This window comes from Lepidochelys kempii, chromosome 2, assembly GCF_965140265.1.
Source record: "Lepidochelys kempii isolate rLepKem1 chromosome 2, rLepKem1.hap2, whole genome shotgun sequence".
Classification (NCBI taxonomy): domain Eukaryota; kingdom Metazoa; phylum Chordata; order Testudines; family Cheloniidae; genus Lepidochelys; species Lepidochelys kempii.
Genome location: NC_133257.1, coordinates 192,734,266 through 192,752,651, shown reverse-complemented (window position 1 = coordinate 192,752,651; position 18,386 = coordinate 192,734,266). Strand labels below are relative to the sequence as shown.

Genomic DNA, 18,386 nt, shown 5'->3' with positions numbered 1-18,386 from the left:
CTATGAAACCTTGGTGTAATTTGTTTTCCAGCTGTATATGTTTGTTTTATAAAAATGGCAGGACTGAAAGAGCAATTTGATCTGTTGACAGAACTACCTATATGTACCATCATGATGAGGCCACAGCATTAGAACTTGTTAGCTGCAGTGGCCTCATTCAGATCAATACTCTGAAAGAAAGAGAAAAATGCTTCGGAAAAGATTTGGTCTCCTACATCACTAAGCAACTAAGGGATGCAGTTATCCCATAATAGTTTTATTGCAATGTTCTTACGTGTATGAAGCCTGATTTAAAACCCATTGAAGTCAGTGGGCCTTGAAGCAAACGTATGACTGGAATGAAGGAAAGCTTCTACAAGCTTTCATTGAGGTAACACTGTGCTAATAATTTGACTAGTTGTGACTGCTGTCTCTTCTGGTAGATTATTTCCAAGTTCAGCCAGCTCTACATTTTAGTAAAGATAACTTTTAAAAGCATTTCATTATCATCATCTTATGACACTAACAGTACTTACAGTAGCACCTCCGAGTTATGAACACCTCAGGAGTGGAGGTCGTTCATAACTCTGAACAGAACCTTATGGTTCTTTCAAAAGTTTACAACTGAACATTGACTTAATACAGCTTTGAAACTTTATTAACCAGAAGAAAAATACTACTTTTTTTTTTAGTGGTTTGTATGTACCACAGTACTGTACTGTATTTGCTTCTTTTTTTGGTCTCTGCTGCTGCCTGATCGTTTAGTTCTGGTTCCAAATGAGGTGTGTGGTTGGCTGGTCAGTTCGTAATTCTGGTGTTCGTAACTCTGAGGTTCTACTGTATATAGTCTTTCATTGAGGGATCTCAAAATGCTTTACAAAAGAAGGTAAATGTCCCACCTTTATGGATAGGAAAACTGAAGCACAGAGAAGTTAAGCAATTTGCCCAAAGTCTTGTACAAAACTGGGATTGTAACTCTGGTCTCTTGATTCCCAGTTTCGCTCACTGAACACTAGAGAACAAATACTTCCCTGTATTAATTATGGGGCTACGTGAAAGAAAAAAGTCTTTTTTTTTTTTCCTTCTTTAAAGCAAAATCAAACATTGAAAGTCTTTTGGAGCTAAGTAAATTTTTATATTTTATGACGTAGTCGGTTACCTAGTTGCTGCTCATATTTAAAAATAAAAGCTAATTCCATTGATCATTTTTGAGATGCTTCTGTTCTTTAAAGGATATTAATTAAATTTAAGATAAATAATGCAAGCAGCTATGCAACTTAACCCAAGCATTCCTAGGGTCATTTTTGTTCATCAAATAGCTTGTTTAGTTCCACTTATACTGGTAATTGTGGCAAACTGAGTTCTGCTGTTGGGGGGAGGGACTGGGAGACCCAGCCTAGAAATGGAAATTTGAATTCAATCTCTTGTTAGGTATTTTGAGAATGAGATATCTCAGTTGAGTGTTTTGGATGGGAATTCTTAGTGAGGTTTTTTTCCTTGAATTTTGAAGATTCTGTTATTACCTGCTGTCTCATTTTCTTGTGGTGATATGAAAACAACCTGTATATTGTGCGATAGTAGCGAATGACTCTTAAAATATCATTCACCAGTGTCAGTTCTCTCCAAAATGGCCTGTTGAGTTTAACTGTGATCTAACAAATTTGTTTTTCCAGGAGTTTGATAGGCAAAACATATTGTCTAGTGCAGCAAAATGTGCTTTGTGACCACTTGGTGGTGGTTCATGGAGGAGCTTGCCAGTCAGGAGGTGCTAGCGTTCCTCCTTATTTTCAGCTGAGAGAAATTAAACAGATGAGAGAGGTGAAAGGAGGAGCAAATGCAGATAGTGATTGTTCCTTTTTGAAAGGGACCGATATCTGGCTCAAACAGGATTATCACTTTCTCACCTTCTCAGAGAACTAATTTTTTCACTCCCCCAAATTATTTTTAATTAGTAGAGGAGTGAGTGTGTAGATCTTGCTCATAGCCTGATTTCATTACAGTGAAGTTGTCCTATGGTGGCAGTATCCAGGGTGACCTTACAGCAAATGTGAAAAATTGGGACAGAGGGTTGGGGGTAATAGGAGCCTATATAAGAAAAAGACCCCAAAATTGGGACTGTCCCTATAAAATTGGGACATCTGGTCACCCTAGCAGTATCTATTATTTATATTTCAGTAGCTTGTATTTCTTGCACTGTACAAACGACAATGAGCAACAATTTCTGCTATGGAGAGTTTACAGTCTAATTAGGTAGAACAGATAAAGAAAGGTGTGAGGGTAAACAGAGGAGAAATGACTCGCCCAAGATCACATAGCAGGTCAGCGACAGAGCCAGGTCTTCTGACTTCCAGGCCAATGTCCTGTCTCCTAGGCCTCGCTTGCTCCTCCAGGGAAAGAAATACTTCACTAAGGTTTCTTCCTATGTGTGTAAGGAAAGTAAGTTTGAACTGTAGTATCAATGTAGTATCAACATTTCCAGTGTGCCACCTTACTTTTTTTTCTGTTTAACTACAATGTGGGAACTTGGCATATTTTGATCCCTGGGGAGAGCAAGGCGAGTCCACCACTGAAATCTTCTAAGTGGGGTTGAAGCGGGACTTAAGATGATGCATTGGCTTTGTGCTGGCCCACTACACAATGTGAAAATAATTTCATAGTGATTCAGAAGAGGAATGGGAAAACTTTCAATTTAAAAGGATAAATGCACACAATTTGGGAAACAGATTGTGTTACCAGTTTAAAGCCCCAGTCCTGCAAGCTGCTCTGCATGAAAGCAGAGCCTCATAGGCTTCAGTGAAGCTCAGTGCAAGTGTCGGTGTCTGTCTGCACAGAGCAACTTGCAAGTTTGAACCCTTTGTGATTTTCATGAAAGTGGATGTAATTAAGTAGTTAAAAACAAATGCTTGTAAAAATGCTCACTAGTACTTAAAAACAGTCTAAACTAATTTTTAGTAACACCACCTTTCATCTTTCTCCCTTGTAGAGTTCTTGTCTCATCTCTTTAAGGCTGTAGGATATGAGCAAGTGGTCAATGAGTATGTGCTGCGAGAAACTGTGAATAGGAAAGAAGGCCTGCGTGTTCCAAGGGTTTTTCTTCAGAGCAAATTTCGAAAGCCTCTAAGTGAAGCATGAGTATTTGCTAATGAACCACAGAAACGCTTGTTTAAATGGGGTGGTGAAGGGGGGAAATCTAGTGTGGTGTTTTTCCTTGGCTGTACAGTCCTGGAGTCTGCTAAACCAGAATGACAGAATCATGTTTTCCAAAACCTTCTGTTTTTGATCCTTGGGTATAGAAGATGAGAGTGACTATTAGAATACAATTTTAAGATAGGATAAAGGTACCTATATACAATCAACCTCTTTGAGTGCCTAAACCTCCCCTTTTTAAAGTAAATTCTGTGCACCATTGTGTGCTCTTGTGTGATTTTAATATAAAAATGTGTAAATAAGACAGTCTGTTTTTAAATAATTCTCCAAGGATTTGCGTAGGATTGTAATTTTCATTAAGGAAAGTATGTTGTTAATTATAAGCCAATGTTTCCACTAGTTGCAAGAATGGATTAGTGTTGTGTCCCTTCTCTTTCATATTAAAACTATTTTATATTTCTGCTAATGCACACTTTTTGTTTGATATTCATTTTTATAATAAGGCCTAAACAGACTTCAGTGAGAAACTGCAGAACTGGAATTAATTTGCAAACTTGACACCATCAAATTGGGCCTGAATAAAGACTGGGAGTGGCTGGGTCAGTACAGAAAATAATTTTCCCTCTGATACTCACACCTTCTTCTCAACTGTTGTGAATGGGCCACATCTACTGTGATTGAATTGGCCTTGTTAGCAGTACAAAAAGTAATTTCCCCTCTGTTGAGAAATGGGCTACATCCCCTAATTGAATTGGCCTCGATAGCACTGACCCCCCACTTGGTAAGGCAACTCCTATCTTTTCATGTGCTGTGTATTTATACTTGCCTACTGTATTTTTCACTCCATGCATCTGATGAAGTGGGTTATAGCCCACGAAAGCTTATGCCCAAATAAATTGGTTAGTCTCTAAGGTGCCATAAGAACTCCTTTTTTTTTTTTTTTAAGTTATAGGGGTTTTTTAAGTTATAGGGGTGTCCTTTCAGTGCACATAGGGTGTCTACACCTAATTTATATCCGGTGTTAAGAAGAGAAATGGACAGACTCCATGTGTGAGAAGTTAGCCAAAATACTGTTGTTATGAAAATAATCATCTGTAGCAATTTGAACTATTTCTTAAGACATCTATTAATCATTTATAAGCTATTTCTGAATGGAACCTTAGTTTAAAGCGTGATCACTATTTTTATATATGCTTCCTCTTTCTTCCAGCAAAGAGAGACTTCCTGGAACTTAAGGGGGAACACAAAACCATTGCCTCTGTAAAGCATGTGACCTGACACGGACCATTGTCTTGTTTGTTTGTTTGGCTACATCTTACAATGACAAGTTAGAAATATCAGGAAGAAACACTACTTCTAATTTATGTCCATTTCTTTTACAGGTGTCTGTTTCTTTCCTGCTTCCACCCCAAAAATTAGTAAAGCTATAGACCTTTGACCCACTAACAAAGCAGTTGAGCCTCAAGGCCCTATCAGTTGATGGCCTGGTGAGGCTGTTAGTTAGTGAGACCATCAGTGCTGCTTTGACATGAGTGCAGTGTGAGCATTTATGTCCACTTCTCAAAAAGTTTCAAGGGTGACTGATATGACACCACCACCCCCTCCCCCTTTTTCCTTTTTCAGAGAGGCTGAGGCCAATGCTGTCCTGTTAAGAACAGTGGATGCTTTTTGCAGACAAGCACTTGGCTATTACATAATGTTAGGGAATGGCCAAGAAGAATGAAGAGGGGGGAGACCTCTGGGCTTTTTCCCTTCACATACCCTGGCCTAATCTTTGTGAGTTAAAGAGCCAAGAATCACATGCCTCAGTTGCTTTAAAAGGCATTTTGAATGTCACAGGACTTCTGAGTCTTGAAAGGGAATCTGGAATCTCTTCTCTGAGCAGTGTTGAAAGAGATATTGACCCTTCACCACCCCAGAATTCAATCGCTGCTGGCAGGGAAAGCCAGGAAGTTGATATCTTGCCCAGTGAGATGACTGGTGATTGTGTAACCCAGAAGGTTACAAAGTCCTCTGAATGGTACCCTAGTCCCCAGATGATGTCTAGGTCCCCTAGACAGTCCATGTTGCAAAAGGATAATCTCCTTTCCCTGAGGTTTACACAAAACTGTAACCAATGCCTGATTCACACTGCTCTGAAATTTAATATTGTTTGAGGTATCCATTCAATGCTGTCCTTGGGTGAACCAGTGTGGCAGTTTTGTCATCATCCTGTTCTCCAAATGGTTGAAAGGAAGGAGAAGCTGATCTTAGCCCATAGCACATCCCAAAATCAGGGTGGGTTTGTTCTATGAATTCCATTAGCATTGTGGTTCTGTTCCTCCCAGAGGGAGGAGGTATTTACCTACTCTAGCCCTTGCTTGCTGTAGCATGGGTCATCTACCTTTCATGTAATTAGGGAGGAGAGGAGAAATGCCTGCCAGTTATTTCATGGTGACCAGGCTTGCAGTGGGGATTGGAGCACACAGGGAGGGTGGAGTAGTATACAGTGGAAGAAGTCTAACCTTTCCCACCTACAGACAGCAGGGAGAAACCTTAAGGTGCCCCTGACCCCATCTAGTGATGAATGGGACAAAGAAAGAGGGGAAAAGTCCAACTCTGCAAAAAGGAGGAAAGTGGAAATGCCCCCTGCAGGTGCTGGAGGTGGGGATAAGCATGCTTTCCTCAGTTAAAGACAATGGGTGTGGGTAGTAAACCACTGCCTTCCTCTCCCCCCCAGAAGAGAGATGTAGGTAGAGAGCCCCTTTTGTTGGAGCTTATTTGAAATGGATGATCACAGGGCCTTGCTTATGGGCCTCCATACTTCTGGACCAGCATCTAGAATTCTGGATATTTCTCTGAACCCAAAACCATTAGAAGTCTTCATATTTAAATTATAATAATAATAATAACCTACCTTAACTGCAGCTCACACATTAGAATCCTGTCTTCTTTGAAGAATTGTCCCTGGGGAGGGGAGAAAGGAATGAGGGTAAGATGTGTAACAGGATTTTAAAAACTATCTCCATGGTATCCTAGTCACCTATCATGCTGAGAAATTGCTATGCAGCACTTTTAATGAGCATGTGTTGTTCATCTTGCTACTCGAGTTCTTGTCAGTGAAGCAGGGCTGCTGTTTAGTTGACCTGATTATGTGGAGATGACTTCCTTCCTGTCCCCATTAAGCTCAACGGGCTGCTTGATCTAGTTTGCTTAAACTTGTCCAGTGAGGTGCTCCTGGCTAGATCTGTTTCAGGCAAAATTTAAAACAGAAAACAATTAGAAAAATAACCATTCGAAGGAGAAAACAGGCCCATAATAGCAGGCTTTGTGTTAACCTTGGGAACTAAAAGACTGTTGATCAGTTGGGTTCCCTTGTGCTGTCCTGTGATTCTGCAAACACAGTGGTACTTTCGTGTTCAGCAATTATCAGTGTGCTCAACCCCCTACTGAATGTGCACAGCTTGAATGGAAACAACATAAAAGCTATTGATATTGGCCTGAAAATGTAATTAACTCAATGTTCTACATCTACAAATGTCAGTAAACTGTATGCCAACGTGTGGGAAAAGATGCAGGCTTGGTTTCACCATGAAATCAGGGAAATGATTAGACCTGACAACCTTTTTCTGTTGTTTGGAATGTTAAGTTCATGCATTTGAACATATTGGAGATATGGGATACCACCAACAAAGTATTTTACTGGAAGAGTTATTCCTGATGTGTACCTGAAAGTTTGCAAGAAAATAAATAACGAGGAAAAAAAAATTAATTTACCACAGATATTTGGACTTCTGTAAGAACCCAGAAAAGATAGTATTTTCTGGACGCTGAATGACATGCAACTAAAATGAATTGTTCTTCTACGTAGTGAATCTTCTGAAGGAAGCCATGTAGGTTCCAAAACAAGACTGGCTTAAAAAATGCTGCAGACACAGATAATTATACCATTTTATGTGCAAATGATGGTCTGTGATACCGCTGCTAATATGTGCAAGACATTTTGGAAAGCAGAATTTTCCATTGTTGACTGGTTTTCCTTCATTCAGTGCAGTTATGCATACATGATGGGTTTTCCAGCAAATGAGTTGTCTGATTATGCTTGTTGTTAGGAAGAATAATTGTGAGCAATTTCAAGCACTTTAGTGCAATGACTTCACAGTTACATATTCTGCAAAAAGATCTGGGCCTCTCAGAGGTGCAGTTGATTCAAGGCGTAAGTACATGTTGGCTCTCTCTATTTCTGCTGTTAGCACATTTATTAAAACAAAGGCAGGCAATGAGTCTGGGCTGTACAGAGGCACAGAGACTGTATTTTACAAAGATAAAGTAACTAGCCTAGTCAGTGGCTTTTAGCAGAAAATGTTTTCTTGGTTGCGTTTAAAACAGGTTGGACAACAGCATAATAGTTTCAACTTACATAGACTTTCTGGTGTTATATTTGTATAAATTGTTAGTACCAAATATGTTGGTATTTTTAGTAAAATCAATGAAGTGGCAAGTGTAATACTTTTCTTTCCTTTATGGATCTATCCATTATTTGGCTTCAGCCAAATAACCTTCCACTTATTTGGTATTCATTTATGCACTAACTTTCAACTCTCAGTACACCCTGTATGGTAAACGGTCAGCCTGGTATGGTTCTCATGAAAGGATTGAGTAGGCCTATGCAACATGGGCTGGCAAGCCTGGAGCTAAAATAGCCCTGATTACAGGATGAATCACACCTGGATTGAATCAGGTGCTTTCAGGCTAAGAAGAGCAGGAAGTTGCAGTAAAAGGGGGCAGCCTGGGGTACTGCAACTGTGTCTGTAGATGCTGTAGGGAGCAAGAAGGCTTCTGTAGGGCCCTGATTCAGCAGGGCAAAAACAGAAGTAGCTAGGAGAGTGGGAGAAAGCTGTCTAGGCAGGGAGGCCTGGGAAAGACTGTAAAGGCCAGCTGGGATGAAGACTGTGTGAGTTTGTGCTTTTGTGTTGTTTTGGGATTAATCTGGAGAGAGACTGAATTAGAGTTGGGGGCCTAGAGGGACAGTTTGTAAAAGAGGACTAAAGAAATATGATTCTTTGTGGGGCTTGTTTGAATGACCTATGAACTCTTAAAGGGCCCTGAAGAGTGGGGGAAACAGAGCAGGGCACTCCAGAGTGACCTGTGGCCATGAGGAGGCACGCAGGAGGTGACTGCGCAATATTAGTCTGTAATAGCACACAAAAATAAACATCTCCATCTATTTGGCCCCACCCTACCTACGATGTAGCTTTTCAAAATACTGTAGTAGAAAATACACTGCCTTGTGAGGGACATGAGCTCTCTGCTTCTGCAGGGGTGTAGTGAGCAAGCACTCCAATACAGCCTTGGCAACAGAGATGATCAGTCTTAATTAAGAATTGGCTGCCGAGAGGAGCAATCTGGGAAGATGACCTGGATACCAGAGGGAGTTTGTTTGGTGAACAGCTAGTGAAGGAAGGGGCCTTGGGAGGCATACTTAGCTCTTTAAAAGAGGTGTAATTCACAATAACAAAGGTGTTTGGGGTTGGCAGAAGGAGAGCTCGTTCACTTGCCCTCTGCAGCCTAATCTCTTAGGGATATTCATGGACTGGTCGAAGGATTAGAGGCGTTTAACCACAGTCTGCCGAGTGTCCCAAGTCTGAGTGCATGCAGAATTTTATTTTCTTGTAGTCAGCCTCTGGACTTCAATTTGTGTATGCAAAGAAGAGCTGCTGGTGTTCTCGGCTGTATAAAAGAGCTGTGATGCCATGTGTATATATATGGGCCTGTAGTGCAACTGAAGTCCGAAAAAACAGTAACTTCTGAGGTTTTTATTGAAATGTTAACTTCAAGCTGGTGCTCTGGGAAAATGATTTAATCTGAAGATTTATTATGATGTCACACTTAGTGGGAGCTTGATTCTTTTTCATGTCACCAGACTTGTAGCTGCTACACAAAACCTACACTGTAAAAACTGTTTAGAAGAAAATAATGTAAAGCTTTTAAATAAAAACTTGGTTCCTCTCTGCACCAATACAACAAATAAACCTGTTAATGCCTCTAATAGTGAAATGATGCTGGTCAGAAAGGGGAAATGCTTTTGAGAATTAGCTGAGACGTTATCTAGAAATACAGTCCCCATTTGTCAGAGTGGTGCAAAGCCTTGAGGTCCTGTTTGACTATTCACTAAGCTTGGATGGCTGCGTAGGATCAGTATCAAAAAATTCCTGCTTTCATCCCCAGCTTTCTAGGATGATTCATCTTTTCCTCCTGGACAATGCCTTTTCTGCAGTGATCCAGGTATTTGTCATGTCAAGGCTGGATTACTGTAATTCACTGTAGTTGAAGGTGAATGTGAAGACCTCCACAAAATACAGCCACCCACCTCCTTCAACAGTCTAGGCCAAAGGGTTGGTAACCTTCGGCACACGGCCCATCAGGGTAATCCGCTGGTGGGCCGCAAGACATTTTGTTTACGTTGACCATTCATAGGCACGGCCCCCCGCAGCTCCTGGTGGCCGCGGTTTGCTGTTTCCAACCAATGGAAACTGTGGGAAGCCACCCGGGACGTGCTGGCCACCGCTTCCCCCAGCTTCCATTGGCCGCTGGGAGCGGCAGAGGGCCAAGCCTACAGACAGTCAACGTAAACAAAATGTGTCATGGCCCGCCCAGTGGATTACCCTGATGGGCCGTGTGCCGAAGGTTGCCGACCCCTGGTCTAGGCCATTATGAACATGGGCCTGATGTGTTCACATCCCTCAACTGGCTCCCACTGAGCTTCTAATATCAGTCTAAGGCTTTGGTCCTAAACTTCAAAGCAATTAATGGATCAAGCCGCCCCCTCCCCCCCACTCCAGCTACATTTAAAGACTGAATTTTTAACTATGAACCACTTGGACAGTTGCACTCCTCTGGGATAGTGAAGATCACTGGATGAAGTGGACCAGGATGAAGCATTTGAGAGCTGAGGACAAAGCACTCTTGATTCAGGGGATCCAATTTCTGGGAGAAACTTCCAGCAGAGATTAGGTAGATCCAGAATCCTGACTGTCTTTAGGAAATGCTGCAAAACCTTCCTCATAAAAAAGGCCTTTCCAGTCTAAGGGCACTTACAACATTGACACTCCTTGAGCCCCAGTCCCCCACCATCTAAAAGGGGGGGGAAATCAAAGCTCCTCTCCCAAATGGGTGGTTTTGTTTGTTTGTTTCTGTTTTAAATCCTAAAAATGGAGAAGTGCCAAAGCCTCCATTAAGTCAATTAAGGACTTTGTTCTTGCTATTGATTTTATGTGGAAGGTACTCATACTATGGTGATGGGCAGCGGAATAAAAATCTGAGAGACTATGATACTACTGATGAAGTCTCTGGAACTGAGGTAAAAGGGGCTTAAACCCCACAACTATAAGGATGGCATCTTCCAAAGATCTTGAAAAATCCCCTTCCTTTACTTTAATGTTTATTATGGTGGTATGTAGAGACGCCAGCCAAGTGGGGCTCCATTGTTTTATGTGCTATACAAACATACAGTGCAAGACAGTTCCTCCCATAAAGCTCTTACAGTTTAAATGCAAAAAACTGATAAAGGGTGGGAGAAAAGTAATATTATCCCCATTTTACAGATGGGAACTGAGACACAAATTAAATAACTTGTCCTAATTATCAAGTGGTTGGTAGCAGTAGTGGTACTCAAATCCTGATCCGAGTTCCTGTCCAATGCCTTAATCACAAGGCACTTCCTCTTGTCACTGAGCATGTCCTCTGCTACAGTGAAAAGGAAGCACTGGTGAAGAGAAATATGGCTAATACATTTGTTACCAGTAAGATGCAAGAGACCTGGGTTCTAGCACCACCTTTGCTACTGGCCTGCTGGATGACTTTTTGGTCAGGTCATTTAATCCCTCTGTGCCTCAGTTTTCTATCTATAAAATGGGGATAGTGATACTTGCTTCCTTTGTGAAGTGCTTTGAGATCTATGGATGAAAACTGCTATGTGAGAGCTAGATGGTTATTTATGAAGTGATGTAATCTTTTTCCTGAAATTGCTACTGCCACAGCTGTAAATTTTTTTTAAAAAGTTTAGTGTGTTGAAAAAGCAAATGAAAAGCTAGATCAATTAGGAAATAGGCAATCTGAGTGTGTGACAAATTTTTTCTAGGTCCAGAAAGCAAAAAAACAAACCCAAAATGATTTTGAGGGACCTGATTCTGATCCTGCCTCTGTTGAAGTGAATGATAACATTTCAATTGACTTAACTGAGAGCAAGGACAGCCCCCAGCTTGCAGCTTTTATGCAAAGCTCAGGCATCAGCTTTGGTTACCAGTATACAGTACATTGAAGTATGAATTGGCTCATAGCTATGACAGTTCTAACATATCCCTCCTTTGCTGATCCTCAGAGGTTGGGGATGAAGGGAAAGGAGGCACTGCTCATGTCATCAACCCCAATCATTCAAACTAGTGAATCAGACCTCTCCAAATCATATGTTTTTTAAAAATAATACATTGGGGGGGGGTTATGTGCCTTCTGCATTTTGAGCCCTTGGAGTTTATAAGCTCGTCTCTATAACCATGAGTGCTAAAAATGTTTTTCTTTAAATGGAAGCCAAGATTCTCATAATCACATGACTCCAGAAGCTGGGGCTTGAAGAAAAGTACCAAATATGATGATTGGCAACCCTGAACTGCTCCTAAGCCCAGTCCCACCCATCATTGAAGCTCAGTGACTCTGATCCTCACAGCATCAGTAGGGAAAAGAGGAGAGGATTACAGGATAATGGCTTATCCTGTAATTGCTGCAGCCTGGCAGTTTGCTGGCTTCATAGCGTAAACCTTTTGGCAATACCGTGTTTTTTAGTACAACCCTATTTTATACTATTGTTTAAAGTCCAGCCACAAAAGAGCTATTTATCTATACAATACGAATCCAGGATTGTCACTCTGTTGCCTAGAATATCTGTATAGTCAGTACAAAGTGGTGGAAACAGCTATATGCATGATTGAGAGCTCTTTTTGTTTAGAATATCACCAGGTTCAAACATTTCAGTTTTGAAGTTCTCTGCCTTTTTGATTTTATGAATTACACCTGTACAGGTACAGTAAGGCATGTGTCTATGCCATGCTAGGAGTCCTAGACCTTTGTGACATCAGAGGCAACTCAACCACTCGCCACCTTCATGCTACAGATAACTTGCATGCAACACTTTCATTGGTTGTATGAGAGAGACTGCACAAAGGGTGGATTACTTGGCCAGCTGCCGCACCCAGGCGACAGCACAGGCTTTCAGCTGTTAGTTTAAAAATAATAAACCTTTAAAAATGTTTCTGTTCATTTTATTATGTCAGAAATATCTTCACTTAACACACAATGTATTTTGTATTAGGATACCTTGCAGTGGAGAGAACAAAACACTAAATCACTGGCCCCCTAGGTGGCTATGTAAAATTATGCCCCAAGGCTGGCTTCAATACAAAGATGTGAAATCAAACTATTTGACAAGTCTCTAACTGGCCCAGTGGGAAGGCAGCTCATTTTCACATTTTTTGTTCTCAATACCCAGAGATGCGGAGTCCATCAGCATTGTTGCTTACCTGTGCAAAAATAAAATTAGAGGAAAGGAAGAGTTACATTAAAAGGAAGTTGACTTGAAAGAGAAAGGAATAGGTGTTTGACATTTTGCTCACAAGGTGGCAGTAGATACTTATCAGTGCTACCTTCCTTTTAAAGCTTAACAGTCAACCTCCACATAATTTTTTCCCCATGGTTAGCTTAATGATTTATACACGGATGGGCCTATGGCCTTTCTCATGTGCCATTAAACCTTTGTTTCCTTTTTAAATAGCTCTTTGGATCCTGAAGAAAGAAGGGAAAATTAGGAGTTACTTCAAGAAGGGGGCCAGCTGCTTGCATGCTAATTAGGGGGAACATCTTAGCATGATGCAAAGGCAGGATAAGGTGAAATTCCTATTACTGTGAATGGCAGCTGTGCTGCTAATTGATTCCTGTAGCTGTGAGGCAGTAATATGTTGCCCTGACAATTAGCAGTTTAATGTTCTCTCATTTGATTTTTATTAAATTGTTACCCTAGAAACTGCACTACCGTAAGATACTTTGTCTCTAAGCTTCACAACACATTGCTTAACACCTCCCTCCTCTCCAAAAACACAGGTACATTTTAAAAACGAATTGTTCCATTTTCTTCATACTCATTGTGTTTTATAGATGAGGTGCTCTTCCATCAGTCGGTCACTCAGCCAGAGCTACAAAGGATGTGCACTATTGGATATTCTGTATCTTGTATGTTAATTACACTGAGCACAGCTGTAGTTCAGTTTGCGATTTTATGACTTCCTGTACTATACTAACCCCCATCTTGTTGCCTTTAACAAACCCTCCTCACTTCAGTGGAAGGAGGAGGAAGAGGAGGGTAAAATGGCTTTTAGCTATAGGTAGCTTGCAGTATTATTAAATACTGTGGTGTTAGCATAAACCTTTCATAGCAGCTTGAATAGCGACATATGAAGTTGGCTCAGTAGCGTCTTAGGCACGAATTCTTTCTAGTTCTTAATATTGTAAACTTTCCATTACTGCACTGGCAGGTGACTAGATTTGTAGTAGTGGTGCCTTCCAATCTTCTTTCTCACCATTTTCCCCCTTCTAGCATTTAGGGCTAGATTGTGTCCTGGCCTTTTGCGGCCACCTAGGCCAAGGGTGAGGATTCCCCCTCATCCCTTTTCCATCAGAGGGCTTGGGGGGAAAGGCTGTTTGGATTGAAATGCAGTGCCCAGGAGAGCATGGAAGCTGAGCTCCAGGTGCTTCCCTCAGCAGTGACTGAGTGACACATAGGTGGGGAGCAGATGGAGCCATTGCTCCTTTTCCCCTTCCCCCACCTATGCATGGGTGAATGGAGCTGACTGGCTGTGCAAGGGGCAGAATGCTGTACCCTATACAGCAGTGTCACAAAGCATTCCCTTCTCCATCCTCTGCAACCTCTCTGAAGCACAATGCCTCTTGGTAGTCCCCTGGGGCAGTCTGTCTACATACTACTCCTTCCATCCGGCTGTGTGCTGGAAGCACTATCTAGCCATCAACTTATTCACCAAGGGTGGTATCTTACGAAGTGCAAAGTGCCATCAGCTCCCACTGAAATCAGTGGCACCTTACAGGACTGGGCCTTTACACAGCACATTTCTGTAGTACCATTTGAAGAAGAGTATACTGGCTAGGGAGAAGTGTGAGTGCATTTACAAGGGTTTGTTTTAACATTCTGTTGTTAGCACTCTGGGGCATAGTGAAAATCTCCTTGCTCCCCAGACTACTGTGATTCAGTGTTGATTTTCCTTTCTGTGGTTAAAGCAGTCAGGCAGCCACTTCCTCATGTATCCACCACAGCCATCTCACTAACTTGTTTATTCTGAAACAGCTGTGGTCAAAATTAAATACATCACTTAAAAAAGCTCCCATCTGAATACAAGATGGGCTGAGGGAGGGAAAGCAGGAGCTCCTATGATAGCACCAGCCCTGAAATCAAGAGTCTGTTCCTAGCAGTGGGGCAAGGGGTGAGTGTGACAGACTATACCCTTATATTCAGTACTTTTACAAAATTAAAATAAATTTTGTGTAAAGTATGCCTTGTGAGGTATCATTTGAAAACTCATAATTCACTGATCATTATTGTCCTGATACATACAACATTGCCAAGCATTTTAAGTTTATAAGATTCTACTGTATGGTGTTACTAAGACACATTCCACATCTGGGCAAGCAGCCCAAACCAGTTCCTCAGGGACAAAAGGCTAGTCAGCATCTCAGCCAAGTGTCAGCATAATCAAATGAACCTGGTTAAGCAGCCATTATTTGGTAGCAAGAAGGGTGTGCATGAGAAATTTACATCTTTGCAGACAGACTTGCTGTCACCTGAACCCCAGCTGGAGATGATTCTCAGAGAAAAGAAATGCTATAAGAAGGAAGAACAGAGGACACAAATCATCTCTCTCCTCTCATCTTTACTTACAGTATCAACAATGCTTGAAAGACAAAAGGGGCATTATTGAACTGGGGAAGTGGTCCTTGCTGAAAGATCCAGCCAGACTTCTGTAAATATGTGATGAGAGAAATCTTTGCTTTGCAGTCACTTAACTTTATCCTCTTGCACAATTATTTCAAATTTGATGACCATCCATACCTCCAGACCAGTGGCACTCTATAGGCACCCATATGGCCCCACAATATGCCAACATTTTTATGGCTGACCTGGAACAAACGCTTCCTCAGCTCTCGTCCACTCACGCCCCTTCTCTACCTACACTACATTGATTACATCTTCTTCATCTGGATCCATGGGAAGGAAACCCTGGAAGAATTTCACCACAATTTCAACAGTTTCCACCCCATCATCAACCTCAGCCTGGTCCAATCTACACGGGAGGTCTATTTCCTAGACACCATGGTGCAAATAAGTGACGGTCACGTTAACACCATCCTATACCAAAGACCCACTGACTGCTGTGCCTACCTTCATGCCTCCAGCTTCCATTCCGGACACACCACACGATCCATAGTCTACAGCCAAGCGCTGAAGTACAACCGCATTTGCTCCAACCCCTCAGACAGAGACCAACACCTACAAGGTCTTCCCCAAGCATTCTCAAAACTACAATACCTGCACGAGAAAATAAGGAAACTGATCAACAGAGCCAGACATGTACCCAGAAGCCTCCTACTGCAAGACAAACCCAAGAAAGAAGCCAACAAAACCCCCCTGGCCATCACATATAGTCCTCAGCTAAAACCTCTCCAACACATCATCAGTGATCTACAACCCATCCTGGACAATGATTCCTCACTTTCACAGGCCTTGGAAGGCAGGTCAGTCCTTGCCCACAGACAACCCGCCAACTTGAAGCATATTCTTACCAGCAACTACACACCGCACCATAGTAACTCTAACTCAGGAACCAATCCATGCAACAAACCTTGATGCCAACTCTGTCCATATATCTACACCAGTGACACCATCACAGGACCTAACCAGATCAGCCACACCATCACCGGTTCATTCACCTGCATGTCCACCAATGTAATATACGCCATCATGTGCCAGCAATGCCCCTCTGCTATGTACATCTGCCAAACTGGACAGTCCCTACAAAAAAGGATAAATGGACACAAATCAGATATTAGGGATGGCAATATACAAAAACCTGTAGGAGAATACTTCAATCTCCCTGGACACATAATAGCAGATTTAAAGGTAACCATCCTGCAGCAAAAAAACTTCAGGACCAGACTTCAAAGAGAAACTGCCAAGCTTCAGTTCATTTGCAAATTTGACACCATCAGCTCAGGATTAAATGACGACTGTGAATGGTAGCCAACTACAAAAGCAGTTTGTCCTCCCTTTGTGTTCACACCTCAGCTGCTAGAAGAGGGCCTCATCCTCCCTGATTGAACTAACCTCATTATCCCTAGCCTGATTCTTGCTTGCATATTTTTACCTGCCTCTGGAAATTTCCACTACATGCATCTGATGAAGTGGGTATTCACCCATGAAAGCTTATGCTTCTATACATCTAGTATAGTTAGTTTATAAGGTGCCACAGGACTCTTTGCCGCTTTTACAGATCCAGAGTAACATGTTTACCACTCTGATAAGTTAGGTATTAGTTTGCATTTTACCTTTTTATTTCTTTGTAACCAATTCTTTAGGCCCGATTACTTGTAATCACTTATAATCTATCTTTCTATGGTTTAATAAACTTGTTTTATCTAAACCAGTGTGTGTTTGCATTGAAGTGATGGGAGACCTCTATTTGAGATAACAGGGTTTGTGCATATCATTTTCTATTCATAAAATGACAGACTTTCTATGAGCTTGTACTGCACAGCAGGAAAGAGCTGGGCAGTACAAGACGCACATTTCTGGGGACAAACTGGACTGAGAAATTGCTGGTGTCACTCTGCAATATAATTCAGGAGAGACACGCTAGAGCACACATCATTCAGCTGGGAGTGATTTGCATGCTAGTGAACAGGCCAGATGTAGCTGCTCACGCAGCAAAGCAGTGTGAAAAGCACCCTAGGGTGGAGAATGGAAGGGACACAGCTGTTCTACAGTCCAGATTGTACCCTGGGGAATGTCCCAGTGGTACAGCGAGCAGGCTATATGTGCAGCTAGTTGTTTTGAATGAAGGTTATACTTTAAGCACTGGTATAGTGATTTTAAGTGAGTCTCAAGTGTGGTGGCTGGAAATAGTTTAAAAAAAGGGTTACAGTTTGTTTTCTGTTTGCTTATTTCTGGTAAGGGAAATAGAAACAGCAAAGCAGTGTAAAAGGCACCCCAAGTTGGAGAATTAAGGGGACACAACTATTCAACAGTCCTGATTGTACCCTGAGGAATACTACAGTGAGCTCTAGCCTAGACTCCTGGTTCCTGTATCCATAGATGAGCTGGAGGGGACATCAAGTTTCAAATATGTCCACTTCTCTACCTGGAGCCTCCTGCATCCCTTCAGATCCCCTGGGTATCAACAGACTGTATGCTACAATTTGGACTAGATATTCTTTTGTCTGCCAATTGACTTTTTTGCTTCAACTTCCTCCTGTCACCCACTCCCCAAATCCTGCCTGATGCCAGCCTTGCTGTCCCTTCTCTGTGCAGCACTGCATCCTTTCATCCTCTTCCTCTTTCTAGTACCAGTGGGAGAAAAAGCCTTCATGTAAAGGAGAGGAGGCCAGCCTTCAAGAGTGTTCACCAGCAGCGGCTTGTGTTGTGTCTACCCAGTACTATCACCACCACCCCTTAGGCCCCAAGAAATGAGGATAGTCTGCTCCGTAATAACACAAACAACATGCAACTAGACTTTTCCCAGTCACCACCCTGCTCGCCATTCCCTTGTATGTTCTATTCCTTTCCCCATTCCTTACATTGTTTTGGTTTTTGTTCTGTTAGGCTGCAAACTGTTTGGGACAGAGATTTTGTTTACCATTATGTTTATGCAGCACTTAATACAATGGAGCCTTGCTTTACACAGGGTTTGTTGGTGCTACTGCAGCTTGAATGATAAATAAGAGTGGAAGAAATTAAAGAGGATCAATTCTATGGACAAATGTTCTGGCAAAACGCTGCCTTCACTGTTCCAAGTTCCAACTGTGCTGAAGTCTCATTTGCAAAGAGGAGGTGGAGGAGGAAATAACTTCACCAAACAGTGTTAATTGCTGCTCATTATATCTTTCTTCAACATATGTTTGATTTTAGTTCTTTATTTTTAGTTTAATTAAATTTAGTTTAATTTTAATCC

The 18,386-nt window shown here is 41.7% G+C and overlaps 1 protein-coding gene across 4 annotated transcripts in view; it reads left to right on the top strand.

The window, feature by feature from the left end:
• Positions 1–18,386, top strand: part of METTL6 (methyltransferase 6, tRNA N3-cytidine) — a 43,673-nt gene that overhangs the window by 6,895 nt on the left and 18,392 nt on the right. For 3 of the 4 annotated variants that reach the window (XM_073333305.1, XM_073333303.1, XM_073333304.1), the window contains exon 7: positions 2,963–3,596. The exons of the other annotated variant lie outside the window; for it this stretch is intronic. In XM_073333305.1, coding sequence (XP_073189406.1) covers positions 2,963–3,111 — 149 coding nt within the window. In that variant the 3' untranslated portion in view covers positions 3,112–3,596. Of the gene's footprint in view, positions 1–2,962; positions 3,597–18,386 lie in introns of those variants that run through there. 4 annotated transcript variants of the gene reach the window in all.